Source organism: Phyllobates terribilis, unplaced genomic scaffold, assembly GCF_046119375.1.
Source record: "Phyllobates terribilis strain yellow unplaced genomic scaffold, ASM4611937v1 Scaffold_4__5_contigs__length_816908805, whole genome shotgun sequence".
NCBI lineage: Eukaryota > Metazoa > Chordata > Amphibia > Anura > Dendrobatidae > Phyllobates > Phyllobates terribilis.
Window position 1 is genome coordinate 690,319,912 of NW_027362764.1, and position 14,813 is coordinate 690,334,724.

At 50.1% G+C, this 14,813-nt stretch overlaps 1 protein-coding gene, 4 non-coding genes and 1 pseudogene across 7 annotated transcripts in view; 5 read left to right on the forward strand and 1 right to left on the reverse strand.

Annotated features, from left to right (window-relative positions):
- The first annotated feature begins 1,628 nt into the window (after window positions 1-1,628).
- LOC141266808 (5S ribosomal RNA) lies at window positions 1,629-1,747 on the forward strand. The gene has a single exon (XR_012320831.1). It is a non-coding gene; the product is annotated as a 5S ribosomal RNA (ribosomal RNA).
- A 1,705-nt stretch (window positions 1,748-3,452) lies between these two features.
- LOC141266879 (5S ribosomal RNA) lies at window positions 3,453-3,571 on the forward strand. Its single transcript, XR_012320900.1, has one exon. It is a non-coding gene; the product is annotated as a 5S ribosomal RNA (ribosomal RNA).
- A 1,706-nt stretch (window positions 3,572-5,277) lies between these two features.
- LOC141270412 (5S ribosomal RNA) lies at window positions 5,278-5,396 on the forward strand. Its single transcript, XR_012321648.1, has one exon. It is a non-coding gene; the product is annotated as a 5S ribosomal RNA (ribosomal RNA).
- A 1,706-nt stretch (window positions 5,397-7,102) lies between these two features.
- Window positions 7,103-7,221, forward strand: LOC141266875 (5S ribosomal RNA). The gene has a single exon (XR_012320896.1). It is a non-coding gene; the product is annotated as a 5S ribosomal RNA (ribosomal RNA).
- Window positions 7,222-8,927: 1,706 nt separating this feature from the next.
- LOC141268365 (5S ribosomal RNA) lies at window positions 8,928-9,046 on the forward strand (annotated as a pseudogene).
- Window positions 9,047-10,465: 1,419 nt separating this feature from the next.
- The window catches only part of LOC141265887 (uncharacterized), a 5,149-nt gene continuing 801 nt past the window's right edge, over window positions 10,466-14,813 (reverse strand). The window contains exons 2-3 of one of the 3 annotated variants that reach the window (XR_012320168.1): window positions 11,024-14,813; window positions 10,466-10,563 (exon numbers count right to left, since the gene is read on the reverse strand). The exon at window positions 11,024-14,813 is cut by the window's right edge and continues 19 nt beyond it. Coding sequence is in view for 1 of the 3 variants with exons in the window: in XM_073679551.1 (XP_073535652.1) it covers window positions 11,495-11,506; window positions 13,869-14,600 (744 nt within the window). In the remaining 2 variants the exon portion in view is untranslated. The other 2 variants (XR_012320169.1, XM_073679551.1) reach the window with 2 other exon arrangements.

Below are 14,813 nucleotides of genomic sequence, written 5' to 3' on the forward strand. Positions count from 1 at the left end.
TCCTTTTTTCACAAGCGCACACATGCTCCTTTCTTCTTTTCATTTGCTTTCTCTCTTGCGTTATTTAATCCTTGCAAAATACCAGCATCCTTCTCATCACCGTGGGCCTCCAGCATTGTTGCTTATTTACTTTTAATACTAGGCTTCTTTTCACCAGGACCAGCGACTCCCGCATGACTGGAGGCAACCACCGGTAACCTGGAGGCCAGTTTACAGCACAACCCAAGCAAAACACCTTTGCAGGCCACACGACCCCCCCGAAGAGCAGCTCAAATTCACTCGCAACCATCTCACCCTCTTCCTTCATTCACTCCTGGGCGTTTCGCTCCACCCCAAGTTGCGGGTCCAGCTTGCTCTTTCTGTCACATCCCCGCGATGAACGGTTTAGCCTGCAGGAGACCCTCCGCCGAGCCATTTTTAAACACATCTGATGCGGCAGGTGTTTCATTGCTCAACAAACAACACCTATAGGGACGACACAGCCTATGCATCGGTCCTTCGGAGACCGCCCCAGAACGGCCAGAGTTCTCGTCCCCACGCGAGCCTGAGGAAGGCTGGCCGGGCGATGGGCCAAGCAGCGTCTACTGGCCATACCACCTTGGATACGTCCGATCTCGGAAGCAAAGCAGAGATGGGTTCGGAAATACTTGGTTGGGACACCTCCTGAGAACACCAGGTATTGTAGACAATTTTGATGACGTTTTGCCATCTTGCCCAGCTCGGCTAGCATTGAGTGGCGCCTTGCTGGACACCGACCTTACGTAAAGTAGAGGCTGCAAGTCCCAAGCCTCCCAAGCCCCCCAAGACCTCTAAGATAAGGACGCAACCCCGCCGCCTCTACCAGGCCTCACACCGAGCTCCTTGCCACGGCTAGGAGTGCTTATTGACCCCGCAGCCGGCCGTATGCAAATGATGGCGTTAAAAGCATCTCGCGCTGTGAAGGGGCCAGGCTTTCAGCAGCTGCCCAGGGGATGGTTTTAGAGGGCGACCGCCTAACGAGGGCCAGCAGAAGTAACGTCTTCTTCTTCAAAGAAGCTTGTGTAACTAACTCAATCAGACAGCTGCCCAGGAGCTAACCTCAGTGCTAGGAAGGAGCGTGAGGGAATTGAGGGGGTGGTTCCTGCTAAGGCCCTGAAATAATAATAAGAGAGGCAGGAGAGTCTGACGCATGGTGGCGGAAAAGCTGCAGGTGCAAATAGGGAATGTGGTCTCGTGCGAGCAACTTGTGCATGCTCGCTGTGTGTGAGTGTGCGCTTCCTAGGTACGGCGCGCTGCAGACAGTCAAAAGGGTTGCTCCCTTTCATTAAAAGTTAATCCCCGGCTGCAGGCTATTAGAAAGCAACTAACCGCGCTCTACTCACCCTACCCAGGTCTACCGGTGAGTCTCGCCGCTGCTCCCGGCCTGTGGCATTGGCCGCGACGCTGACGTTCCGTCGACAGCGCGGCAGCCGATCAGTGAGCTCAGCGGCTGTGAGCGGGGCGTTCTGTCTACAAGACCTTTTTAAGGAGCCAGCAAAAAAGTGAAGAGAAAGGAAAGCACAAAAGCACCTTGTCTTACTAAGCACTGGAAAGGGCAGCCGGCAACCGGACGTCAAAGTGGAAAAGCAGCAAGTGAGAGGCCTGGCTCTGCCTACCGCCACACCACCCTGAACGTGCCTGATCTCGTCTGATCTCGGAAGCTAAGCAGGGTCAGGCCTGGTTAGTACTTGGATGGGAGACCGCCTGGGAATACCAGGTGCTGTAGGCTTTTGCTTTTTCTTACTTCCACCAGCAGGGGTCACTCTCCTCTATGCCTTTTTTCCATTCCTTTTTTCACAAGCGCACACATGCTCCTTTCTTCTTTTCATTTGCTTTCTCTCTTGCGCTATTTAATCCTTCAAAATACCAGCATCCTTCTCATCACCGTGGGCCTCCAGCATTGTTGCTTATTTACTTTTAATACTAGGCTTCTTTTCACCAGGACCAGCGACTCCCGCATGACTGGAGGCAACCACCGCTGACCTGGAGGCAACCACTGGTAACCTGGAGGCCAGTTTACAGCACAACCCAAGCAAAACACCTTTGCAGGCCACACGACCCCCCCGAAGAGCAGCTCAAATTCACTCGCAACCATCTCACCCACTTCCTTCATTCACTCCTGGGCGTTTCGCTCCACCCCAAGTTGCGGGTCCAGCTTGCTCTTTCTGTCACATCCCCGCGATGAACGGTTTAGCCTGCAGGAGACCCTGCGCCGAGCCATTTTTAAACACATCTGATGCGGCAGGTGTTTCATTGCTCAACAAACAACACCTATAGGGACGGCACAGCCTATGCATCGGTCCTTCGGAGACCGCCCCAAAACGGCCAGAGTTCTCGTCCCCACGTGAGCCTGAGGAAGGCTGGCCGGGCGATGGGCCAAGCAGCGTCTACTGGCCATACCACCTTGGATACGTCCGATCTCGGAAGCAAAGCAGAGATGGGTTCGGAAATACTTGGTTGGGACACCTCCTGAGAACACCAGGTATTGTAGACAATTTTGATGACGTTTTGCCATCTTGCCCAGCTCGGCTAGCATTGAGTGGTGCCTTTCTGGACACCGACCTTACGTAAAGTAGAGGCTGGAAGTCCCAAGCCTCCCAAGCCCCCCAAGACCTCTAAGATAAGGACGCAACCCCGCCGCCTCTACCAGGCCTCACACCGAGCTCCTTGCCACGGCTAGGAGTGCTTATTGATCCCGCAGCCGGCCGTATGCAAATGATGGCGTTAAAAGCATCTCGCGCTGTGAAGGGGCCAGGCTTTCAGCAGCTGCCCAGGGGATGGTTTTAGAGGGCGACCGCCTAACGAGGGCCAGCAGAAGTAACGTCTTCTTCTTCAAAGAAGCTTGTGTAACTAACCCAATCAGACAGCTGCCCAGGAGCTAACCTCAGTGCTAGGAAGGAGCGGGAGGGAATTGAGGGGGTGGTTCCTGCTAAGGCCCTGAAATAATAATAAGAGAGGCAGGAGAGTCTGACGCATGGTGGCGGAAAAGCTGCAGGTGCAAATAGGGAATGTGGTCTCGTGCGAGCAACTTGTGCATGCTCGCTGTGTGTGAGTGTGCGCTTCCTAGGTACGGCGCGCTGCAGACAGTCAAAAGGGTTGCTCCCTTTCATTAAAAGTTAATCCCCGGCTGCAGGCTATTAGAAAGCAACTAACCGCGCTCTACTCACCCTACCCAGGTCTACCGGTGAGTCTCGCCGCTGCTCCCGGCCTGTGGCATTGGCCGCGACGCTGACGTTCCGTCGACAGCGCGGCAGCCGATCAGTGAGCTCAGCGGCTGTGAGCGGGGCGCTCTGTCTACAAGACCTTTTTAAGGAGCCAGCAAAAAAGTGAAGAGAAAGGAAAGCACAAAAGCACCTAGTCTTACTAAGCACTGGAAAGGGCAGCCGGCAACCGGACGTCAAAGTGGAAAAGCAGCAAGTGAGAGGCCTGCTTCTGTCTACGGCCACACCACCCTGAGCACGCCCAATCTCGTCTGATCTTGGAAGCTAAGCAGGGTCAGGCCTGGTTAGTACTTGGATGGGAGACCACCTGGGAATACCAGGTGCTGCAGGCTTTTGCTTTTTCTTACTTCCACCAGCAGGGGTCACTCTCCTCTATGCCTTTTTTCCATTCCTTTTTTCACAAGCGCACACATGCTCCTTTCTTCTTTTCATTTGCTTTCTCTCTTGCGCTATTTAATCCTTGCAAAATACCAGCATCCTTCTCATCACCGTGGGCCTCCAGCATTGTTGCTTATTTACTTTTAATACTAGGCTTCTTTTCACCAGGACCAGCGACTCCTGCATGACTGGAGGCAACCACCGCTGACCTGGAGGCAACCACCGGTAACCTGGAGGCCAGTTTACAGCACAACCCAAGCAAAACACCTTTGCAGGCCACACGACCCCCCCGAAGAGCAGCTCAAATTCACTCGCAACCATCTCACCCTCTTCCTTCATTCACTCCTGGGCGTTTCGCTCCACCCCAAGTTGCGGGTCCAGCTTGCTCTTTCTGTCACATCCCCGCGATGAACGGTTTAGCCTGCAGGAGACCCTGCGCCGAGCCATTTTTAAACACATCTGATGCGGCAGGTGTTTCATTGCTCAACAAACAACACCTATAGGGACGGCACAGCCTATGCATCGGTCCTTCGGAGACCGCCCCAGAACGGCCAGAGTTCTCGTCCCCACGCGAGCCTGAGGAAGGCTGGCCGGGCGATGGGCCAAGCAGCGTCTACTGGCCATACCACCTTGGATACGTCCGATCTTGGAAGCAAAGCAGAGATGGGTTCGGAAATACTTGGTTGGGACACCTCCTGAGAGCACCAGGTATTGTAGACAATTTTGATGACGTTTTGCCATCTTGCCCAGCTCGGCTAGCATGGAGTGGCGCCTTGCTGGACACCGACCTTACGTAAAGTAGAGGCTGGAAGTCCCAAGCCTCCCAAGCCCCCCAAGACCTCTAAGATAAGGACGCAACCCCGCCGCCTCTACCAGGCCTCACACCGAGCTCCTTGCCACGGCTAGGAGTGCTTATTGACCCCGCAGCCGGCCGTATGCAAATGATGGCGTTAAAAGCATCTCGCGCTGTGAAGGGGCCAGGCTTTCAGCAGCTGCCCAGGGGATGGTTTTAGAGGGCGACCGCCTAACGAGGGCCAGCAGAAGTAACGTCTTCTTCTTCAAAGAAGCTTGTGTAACTAACCCAATCAGACAGCTGCCCAGGAGCTAACCTCAGTGCTAGGAAGAAGCGGGAGGGAATTGAGGGGGTGGTTCCTGCTAAGGCCCTGAAATAATAATAAGAGAGGCAGGAGAGTCTGACGCATGGTGGCGGAAAAGCTGCAGGTGCAAATAGGGAATGTGGTCTCGTGCGAGCAACTTGTGCATGCTCGCTGTGTGTGAGTGTGCGCTTCCTAGGTACGGCGCGCTGCAGACAGTCAAAAGGGTTGCTCCCTTTCATTAAAAGTTAATCCCCGGCTGCAGGCTATTAGAAAGCAACTAACCACGCTCTACTCACCCTACCCAGGTCTACCGGTGAGTCTCGCCGCTGCTCCCGGCCTGTGGCATTGGTCGCGACGCTGACATTCCGTCGACAGCGCGGCAGCCGATCAGTGAGCTCAGCGGCTCTGAGCGGGGCGTTCTGTCTACAAGACCTTTTTAAGGAGCCAGCAAAAAAGTGAAGAGAAAGGAAAGCACAAAAACACCTTGTCTTACTAAGCACTGGAAAGGGCAGCCGGCAACCGGACGTCAAAGTGGAAAAGCAGCAAGTGAGAGGCCTGTCTCTGCCTACGGCCACACCACCCTGAACACACCCGATCTTGTCTGATCTCGGAAGCTAAGCAGGGTTGGGCCTGGTTAGTACTTGGATGTGAGACCGCCTGGGAATACCAGGTGCTGTAGGCTTTTGCTTTTTCTTACTTCCACCAGCAGGGGTCACTCTCCTCTATGCCTTTTTTCCATTCCTTTTTTCACAAGCGCACACATGCTCCTTTCTTCTTTTCATTTGCTTTCTCTCTTGCGCTATTTAATCCTTGCAAAATACCAGCATCCTTCTCATCACCGTGGGCCTCCAGCATTGTTGCTTATTTACTTTTAATACTAGGCTTCTTTTCACCAGGACCAGCGACTCCCGCATGACTGGAGGCAACCACCGCTGACCTGGAGGCAACCACCGGTAACCTGGAGGCCAGTTTACAGCACAACCCAAGCAAAACACCTTTGCAGGCCACACGACCCCCCCGAAGAGCAGCTCAAATTCACTCGCAACCATCTCACCCTCTTCCTAAATTCACTCCTGGGCGTTTCGCTCCACCCCAAGTTGCGGGTCCAGCTTGCTCTTTCTGTCACATCCCCACGATGAACGGTTTAGCCTGCAGGAGACCCTGCGCCGAGCCATTTTTAAACACATCTGATGCGGCAGGTGTTTCATTGCTCAACAAACAACACCTATAGGGACGGCACAGCCTATGCATCGGTCCTTCGGAGACCGCCCCCGAACGGCCAGAGTTCTCGTCCCCACGCGAGCCTGAGGAAGACTGGCCGGGCGATGGGCCAAGCAGCGTCTACTGGCCATACCACCTTGGATACGTCCGATCTCGGAAGCAAAGCAGAGATGGGTTCGGAAATACTTGGTTGGGACACCTCCTGAGAACACCAGGTATTGTAGACAATTTTGATGACGTTTTGCCATCTTGCCCAGCTCGGCTAGCATTGAGTGGCGCCTTGCTGGACACCGACCTTACGTAAAGTAGAGGCTGGAAGTCCCAAGCCTCCCAAGCCCCCCAAGACCTCTAAGATAAGGACGCAACCCCGCCGCCTCTACCAGGCCTCACACCGAGCTCCTTGCCACGGCTAGGAGTGCTTATTGACCCCGCAGCCGGCCGTATGCAAATGATGGCGTTAAAAGCATCTCGCGCTGTGAAGGGGCCAGGCTTTCAGCAGCTGCCCAGGGGATGGTTTTAGAGGGCGACCGCCTAACGAGGGCCAGCAGAAGTAACGTCTTCTTCTTCAAAGAATCTTGTGTAACTAACCCAATCAGACAGCTGCCCAGGAGCTAACCTCAGTGCTAGGAAGGAGCGGGAGGGAATTGAGGGGGTGGTTCCTGCTAAGACCCTGAAATAATAATAAGACAGGCAGGAGAGTCTGACGCATGGTGGCGGAAAAGCTGCAGGTGCAAATAGGGAATGTGGTCTCGTGCGAGCAACTTGTGCATGCTCGCTGTGTGTGAGTGTGCGCTTCCTAGGTACGGCGCGCTGCAGACAGTCAAAAGGGTTGCTCCCTTTCATTAAAAGTTAATCCCCGGCTGCAGGCTATTAGAAAGCAACTAACCGCGCTCTACTCACCCTACCCAGGTCTACCGGTGAGTCTCGCCGCTGCTCCCGGCCTGTGGCATTGGCCGCGACGCTGACGTTCCGTCGACAGCGCGGCAGCCGATCAGTGAGCTCAGCGGCTCTGAGCGGGGCGTTCTGTCTACAAGACCTTTTTAAGGAGCCAGCAAAAAAGTGAAGAGAAAGGAAAGCACAAAAGCACCTTGTCTTACTAAGCACTGGAAAGGGCAGCCGGCAACCGGACGTCAAAGTGGAAAAGCAGCAAGTGAGAGGCTTGTCTCTGCCTACGGCCACACCACCCTGAACACGCCCAATCTCGTCTGATCTTGGAAGCTAAGCAGGGTTGGGCCTGGTTAGTACTTGGATGGGAGACCGCCTGGGAATACCAGGTGCTGTAGGCTTTTGCTTTTTCTTACTTCCACCAGCAGGGGTCACTCTCCTCTATGCCTTTTTTCCATTCCTTTTTTCACAAGCGCACACATGCTCCTTTCTTCTTTTCATTTGCTTTCTCTCTTGCGCTATTTAATCCTTGCAAAATACCAGCATCCTTCTCATCACCGTGGGCCTCCAGCATTGTTGCTTATTTACTTTTAATACTAGGCTTCTTTTCACCAGGACCAGCGACTCCCGCATGACTGGAGGCAACCACCGCTGACCTGGAGGCAACCACCGGTAACCTGGAGGCCAGTTTACAGCACAACCCAAGCAAAACACCTTTGCAGGCCACACGACCCCCCCGAAGAGCAGCTCAAATTCACTCGCAACCATCTCACCCTCTTCCTTCATTCACTCCTGGGCGTTTCGCTCCACCCCAAGTTGCGGGTCCAGCTTGCTCTTTCTGTCACATCCCCGCGATGAACGGTTTAGCCTGCAGGAGACCCTGCGCCGAGCCATTTTTAAACACATCTGATGCGGCAGGTGTTTCATTGCTCAACAAACAACACCTATAGGGACGGCACAGCCTATGCATCGGTCCTTCGGAGACCGCCCCAGAACGGCCAGAGTTCTCGTCCCCACGCGAGCCTGAGGAAGGCTGGCCGGGCGATGGGCCAAGCAGCGTCTACTGGCCATACCACCTTGGATACGTCCGATCTCGGAAGCAAAGCAGAGATGGGTTTGGAAATACTTGGTTGGGACACCTCCTGAGAACACCAGGTATTGTAGACAATTTTGATGACGTTTTGCCATCTTGCCCAGCTCGGCTAGCATTGAGTGGCGCCTTGCTGGACACCGACCTTACGTAAAGTAGAGGCTGCAAGTCCCAAGCCTCCCAAGCCCCCCAAGACCTCTAAGATAAGGACGCAACCCCGCCGCCTCTACCAGGCCTCACACCGAGCTCCTTGCCACGGCTAGGAGTGCTTATTGACCCCGCAGCCGGCCGTATGCAAATGATGGCGTTAAAAGCATCTCGCGCTGTGAAGGGGCCAGGCTTTCAGCAGCTGCCCAGGGGATGGTTTTAGAGGGCGACCGCCTAACGAGGGCCAGCAGAAGTAACGTCTTCTTCTTCAAAGAAGCTTGTGTAACTAACCCAATCAGACAGCTGCCCAGGAGCTAACCTCAGTGCTAGGAAGGAGCGGGAGGGAATTGAGGGGGTGGTTCCTGCTAAGGCCCTGAAATAATAATAAGACAGGCAGGAGAGTCTGACGCATGGTGGCGGAAAAGCTGCAGGTGCAAATAGGGAATGTGGTCTCGTGCGAGCAACTTGTGCATGCTCGCTGTGTGTGAGTGTGCGCTTCCTAGGTACGGCGCGCTGCAGACAGTCAAAAGGGTTGCTCCCTTTCATTAAAAGTTAATCCCCGGCTGCAGGCTATTAGAAAGCAACTAACCACGCTCTACTCACCCTACCCAGGTCTACAGGTGAGTCTCGCCGCTGCTCCCGGCCTGTGGCATTGGCCGCGACGCTGACGTTCCGTCGACAGCGCGGCAGCCGATCAGTGAGCTCAGTGGCTCTGAGCGGGGCGTTCTGTCTACAAGACCTTTTTAAGGAGCCAGCAAAAAAGTGAAGAGAAAGGAAAGCACAAAAGCACCTTGTCTCACTAAGCACTGGAAAGGGCAGCCGGCAGCCGGACGTCAAAGTAGAAAAGCAGCAAGTGAGAGGCTTCTCTCTGCCTACGGCCACACCACCCTGAACACGCCTGATCTTGTCTGATCTCAGAATCTAAGCAGGGTTATGCCTGCTTAGTACTTAGATGGGAGACCGCCTGGGAATACCAGGTGCTGTAGGCTTTTGCTTTTTCTTACTTCCACCAGCAGGGGTCACTCTCCTCTATGCCTTTTTTCCATTCCTTTTTTCACAAGCGCACACATGCTCCTTTCTTCTTTTCATTTGCTTTCTCTCTTGCGCTATTTAATCCTTGCAAAATACCAGCATCCTTCTCATCACCGTGGGCCTCCAGCATTGTTGCTTATTTACTTTTAATACTAGGCTTCTTTTCACCAGGACCAGCGACTCCCGCATGACTGGAGGCAACCACCGCTGACCTGGAGGCAACCACCGGTAACCTGGAGGCCAGTTTACAGCACAACCCAAGCAAAACACCTTTGCAGGCCACACGACCCCCCCGAAGAGCAGCTCAAATTCACTCGCAACCATCTCACCCTCTTCCTTCATTCACTCCTGGGCGTTTCGCTCCACCCCAAGTTGCGGGTCCAGCTTGCTCTTTCTGTCACATCCCCGCGATGAACGGTTTAGCCTGCAGGAGACCCTGCGCCGAGCCATTTTTAAACACATCTGATGCGGCAGGTGTTTCATTGCTCAACAAACAACACCTATAGGGACGGCACAGCCTATGCATCGGTCCTTCGGAGACCGCCCCAGAACGGCCAGAGTTCTCGTCCCCACGCGAGCCTGAGGAAGGCTGGCCGGGCGATGGGCCAAGCAGCGTCTACTGGCCATACCACCTTGGATACGTCCGATCTCGGAAGCAAAGCAGAGATGGGTTCGGAAATACTTGGTTGGGACACCTCCTGAGAACACCAGGTATTGTAGACAATTTTGATGACGTTTTGCCATCTTGCCCAGCTCGGCTAGCATTGAGTGGCGCCTTGCTGGACACCGACCTTACGTAAAGTAGAGGCTGGAAGTCCCAAGCCTCCCAAGCCCCCCAAGACCTCTAAGATAAGGACGCAACCCCGCCGCCTCTACCAGGCCTCACACCGAGCTCCTTGCCACGGCTAGGAGTGCTTATTGACCCCGCAGCCGGCCGTATGCAAATGATGGCGTTAAAAGCATCTCGCGCTGTGAAGGGGCCAGGCTTTCAGCAGCTGCCCAGGGGATGGTTTTAGAGGGCGACCGCCTAACGAGGGCCAGCAGAAGTAACGTCTTCTTCTTCAAAGAAGCTTGTGTAACTAACCCAATCAGACAGCTGCCCAGGAGCTAACCTCAGTGCTAGGAAGGAGCGGGAGGGAATTGAGGGGGTGGTTCCTGCTAAGGCCCTGAAATAATAATAAGACAGGCAGGAGAGTCTGACGCATGGTGGCGGAAAAGCTGCAGGTGCAAATAGGGAATGTGGTCTCGTGCGAGCAACTTGTGCATGCTCGCTGTGTGTGAGTGTGCGCTTCCTAGGTACGGCGCGCTGCAGACAGTCAAAAGGGTTGCTCCCTTTCATTAAAAGTTAAAATCAAAGAAACTTCGGCACTCCAATGTAGATGCACAAAAAATTATATTTTATTGTATCGGTAGAACCCCACAGAAAGTAGATCGGCCAACGTTTCGACCTAAAAGGTCTTTATCAGGGCCTTTTCTAAGCATAAATGAAAAATGCATGTTTTAATAAATCAGGAATTAAACCAACATTGTCTGTACACAGGTCGGGATATATTGCATGTAATATGACACAAGGTCTAATTAAATTTACATAATAAAGAAAAATTGCAGATAAGAAATACGATCACCATGCATAATATATAGGGGGCTATCTTCAATAACAATGAAGAAATGGCATAAAACAAGAGACATACTCTAATAAAGGGCTGTGCTTCATGGTATACATGGAATAATGTGTAGTCACAGAAGCCCAGTATCATCAAAATCAATTAATAGACAAAGGATGTTCCATGGGGGAAAAAGGAAAGAAAGGGAATCTGGAGAGGCAGGCATTCTATAGTGCCTATAGGTAGAAGGCATACTAGTCAAATAGAGCGAAATAGGTACATTCTAAATAACAGGAAGGGCGACATAAACACATTCTGTGTATGACATACCTGGTAGATGGGGGAATGTATGAGACAGGTGAAGCGGTGACATGCCGTGCAGTATGAGAGAGATGAAGCCCCATCCTTCTTATAGCCGGTGAGGCAATTAATGCCATGTGTATGGTAGTGTCGGTAATGTGTGTCCGTTCATGCGTGGCGTGCGTGGTGCCCTCTTCCGGTGTGAGTGCTGGAACGCAGAAGAAAGAGTAGTGAGACGCAGGGAAGTTCCTGTCATGCGCAGTGCAACAGTCGCGCTGAGGACACACAGTGGACACTTAATGAATTACATGGGAGGAATAGGAATGATGTATTAAAAGTGTTCACCACAGAATATACCTATCTGAAAGGGAATGATCTGGTCATAAGGCACTTATACTGTATCACAATAGAGAAAATAATTTTTCATTTAATTTATAATATGCAGAAGAGGGAGTCCTCAATAAATGTACATGTAATACGATTCTGAGGTGACAGAGTGCTTTAGCTTAGGACCTAAAAAAGAAGGAAACAGTCAATGGCATCAAATTACACATAGAACAATCAAATACAATCACCATAGGAAAATTGGACACTGCAAAGGATCAATTCAATTAATCATATTGTACTTCATATTCCCTATTTAATCCCTTAGGGGTGAGAGTCTGTAAGGTATGGATCCAGTATAGCTCTCGTTTCTTGAGTTTTTTAATCCGATTGCCTCCCCGTCTATGTGGTGGAATATGGTCAATGACCTGATACCTTAGCTGTGAAATGCCATGTGACATGGCTAAAAAGTGTGCCGGTATAGGAAGCATCGTACGTCGGCATCGGATCGTAGACTTGTGTTGTGAAATGCGGTCTCGGATATGTTGCGTAGTTTCACCAACATATCCGAGACCGCATGGGCATTTAATCAAGTAGACTACATAGGTGGAGTCACACGAAAAGTATTCTTTTATGGGAAACCGTTTGCCAGAGAGAGGGTGTGTGAAAGTATCACCCTTGGTGACATTTGAACATTGTAAGCATCCCAGGCAAGGGAAAGTGCCCCTACGTGGTGTGGCCAAGGTTCGTTGAATGGGTCCTATATGTGTGGACCCTACATCAGCCTTAATCAAATGGTCACGAATATTCCGAGGTCTTCTGTGACACAGTAATGGGGAATCACTAAACTCCAATACCTCAGGATAGGATTGACCTAACAAGGGCCAATGTTTTTTAATACATTTAATTATTGATCCACCAAAGGGATGATAAGTGCTCACGAAAACCAATCGTGATTCCTCCTTCCGTTTTGTGTTGGGTTGCGTGGATTGGTTAAGAATATAGGGTGGATACCCTCTCTGTCGAAATCTGACATTCATTTCTTCGTGTCTAATTTTTTTGGTGTCAACATCTGATACTATACGATCTACACGATTATGTTGCGACTTGGGCAGTGCCCTCTTAACGTGTCGTGGGTGACAACTGGAGTATAGCAGTAAACTGTTTTTATCCGTCGGTTTTATATATAAATCGCTAATTAAATGTCCAGTGTCAGTGAGCGTAATCCATGTATCCAAAAAATGTATTGAGTGTGAGTCTTGTAGGATAGTAAATTTTAGGGAGGTCACTCTTGTATTGAGATCCGAAAAAAAGTTTTTTAGGTCATTCTCTGTGCCTGTCCAAATAAAAAATATATCATCAATAAACCGTTTCCAAAATAATACATATTGATCAAAAAGGGGATGAGTGTATACATAATCATTCTCAAATTTATCCATAAATATATTCGCGTAAGGGGGCGCCATGTTCGAACCCATCGCTGTACCTCTCTTTTGGAAATAGAATCTGTCTTCAAACATGAAGAAATTTTTAGTGAGGACTAAAGTTAATAAATCCTTACAAAAATCAATCTGTTGCACCGAATATGTAGTGTGGGTTCTCAAAAATTTTTTTGTGGCCTCAATGCCTTCCTCATGGTCAATACTAGTATATAAGTTATGGACGTCCATCGTTGTTAGGATACTATTATTGGGAATAATTCCCAGATCTTTAATACTAGTCAAGAAATGAGCAGTGTCCTTGATATAGGAAGCAATCTTATGAATATGTGGTGTCAAGATCTTTTCTAACGTGATTGCCAAGGGGGATAAAATTGAGTTAGTGGAGGCAACGATGGGTCTTCCTGGTGGCTTATGTAGATTCTTATGTATTTTTGGTAACGTGTAAAAAACTGGCATGATAGGATCATTATTAACCAAAAATTGTGACAATTTGGTATCAATAGTACCCATCTGAGAATGACATGTGACCAAATTTTTAATGAGGTTAGCTACCTCTGAGGTAGGGTTCTGGGATATTGGTAAGTATGTCTCCCTATCATTTAATTGAGTATGTATCTCTGATATATAGTATGTCCGGTCCATAATGACAATGGCGCCCCCTTTGTCAGCTGGCTTTATAATGAGGTTTTGTCTCTTTTTTAGTGTGGAGAGGGCCATACTTTCTTCTGGATTCAAATTATTTTTGTTATGCAGGTCACCTCTCTTGATCATTTGCAAACACCGATTAATGTCCTTTTGGACCAGATCGATATATGTCTCGACATGATGATAAGTACGGGGTGGTTGAAAATGACTCGGGATACGTAGTTGAAGACCCCGGAGAGAAAACATTTCCACATTATGACTGTCTATAGGAACGTCCAAGTGTTCTCCCTTTGTTGAGAAATGAACCTTCAATCTCAAAGTTCTGTAAAAGCGTTGAAGTTCCTGTTCTAATAAAAATGTGTCAAAAGGTGGTGTAGGGCAAAAAGAGAGTCCCTTTTGTAATAAATCTAGTTCAGCTGGTGCTAAGGACTGTGAGGAAATGTTAAACACGATGTTGGTCCTACCTGTGAGCGAGTTGTCATCCGAGTGCTGTCTCCTTGTCGATCGCCTCCCCCGCCTCGTCTGATTCTGGGTGGACGATTCCTTCGCTGGTCCAAAAAATAATTGGGTGTATAGGTACCTTTCTCGCTGTCGGTAGAAGAGTTTCGGCCTGGTGAAGAGTTGTATCCTCGTCTGTATGGTCTGCTGTTTCTGCCCTGTACGGAAAAACGCCATCTGTACACTTGATTATTAAGGTAATCCTCAGCGTCACGAAGAAACTTAGATTTTTTTCTCAGTTGAAGTTCGTTACGATATTCGGAGACAGTTTTGTCTACTTTATTCTTCAACGTTGTGAATTCTTCAGCTGATATTGTATGGCTTAACTGTTCCTCTGTAGAGGCAATTCTGGTCTGTAGATCCGTTATTTCCTTTTGTATAAAATCAATAGTCAGTAGAATAATGTCCATGGAACATTTATTGAGGATCCCCTCAAACTTTGTACAATAATCAGAATTCTCACTAAACAGAGTGGGACGTAGATTTACCCTTAATCCACGTGGAATCCGTTGTGATTTATGGTATTCTGCAAGAGTGATGCTATGCAGATCTAGAGCAGTATATCTCCTTAGTTCCTTTTCCAAATCCCGCGTGCGAACCTCTTCAATAGGAGTATGAAGAAAAGTGCCGGGCGTCGTGACGCGTGCAAGAATCCCGCTTGCTTCCTCTTGGTTAAATGCGAACGTCGTAGAAGACATTTAAAGCCACAGGAGCGTAATCCCAAAAAAATAATATGATCAATGAAGTAAGGGATCGCTTCACTGTCAAATAAATGGGTGCTCTGAAGTAATATATTACTAGCAAAAATCAAAGAAACTTCGGCACTCCAATGTAGATGCACAAAAAATTATATTTTATTGTATCGGTAGAACCCCACAGAAAGTAGATCGGCCAACGTTTCGACCTAAAAG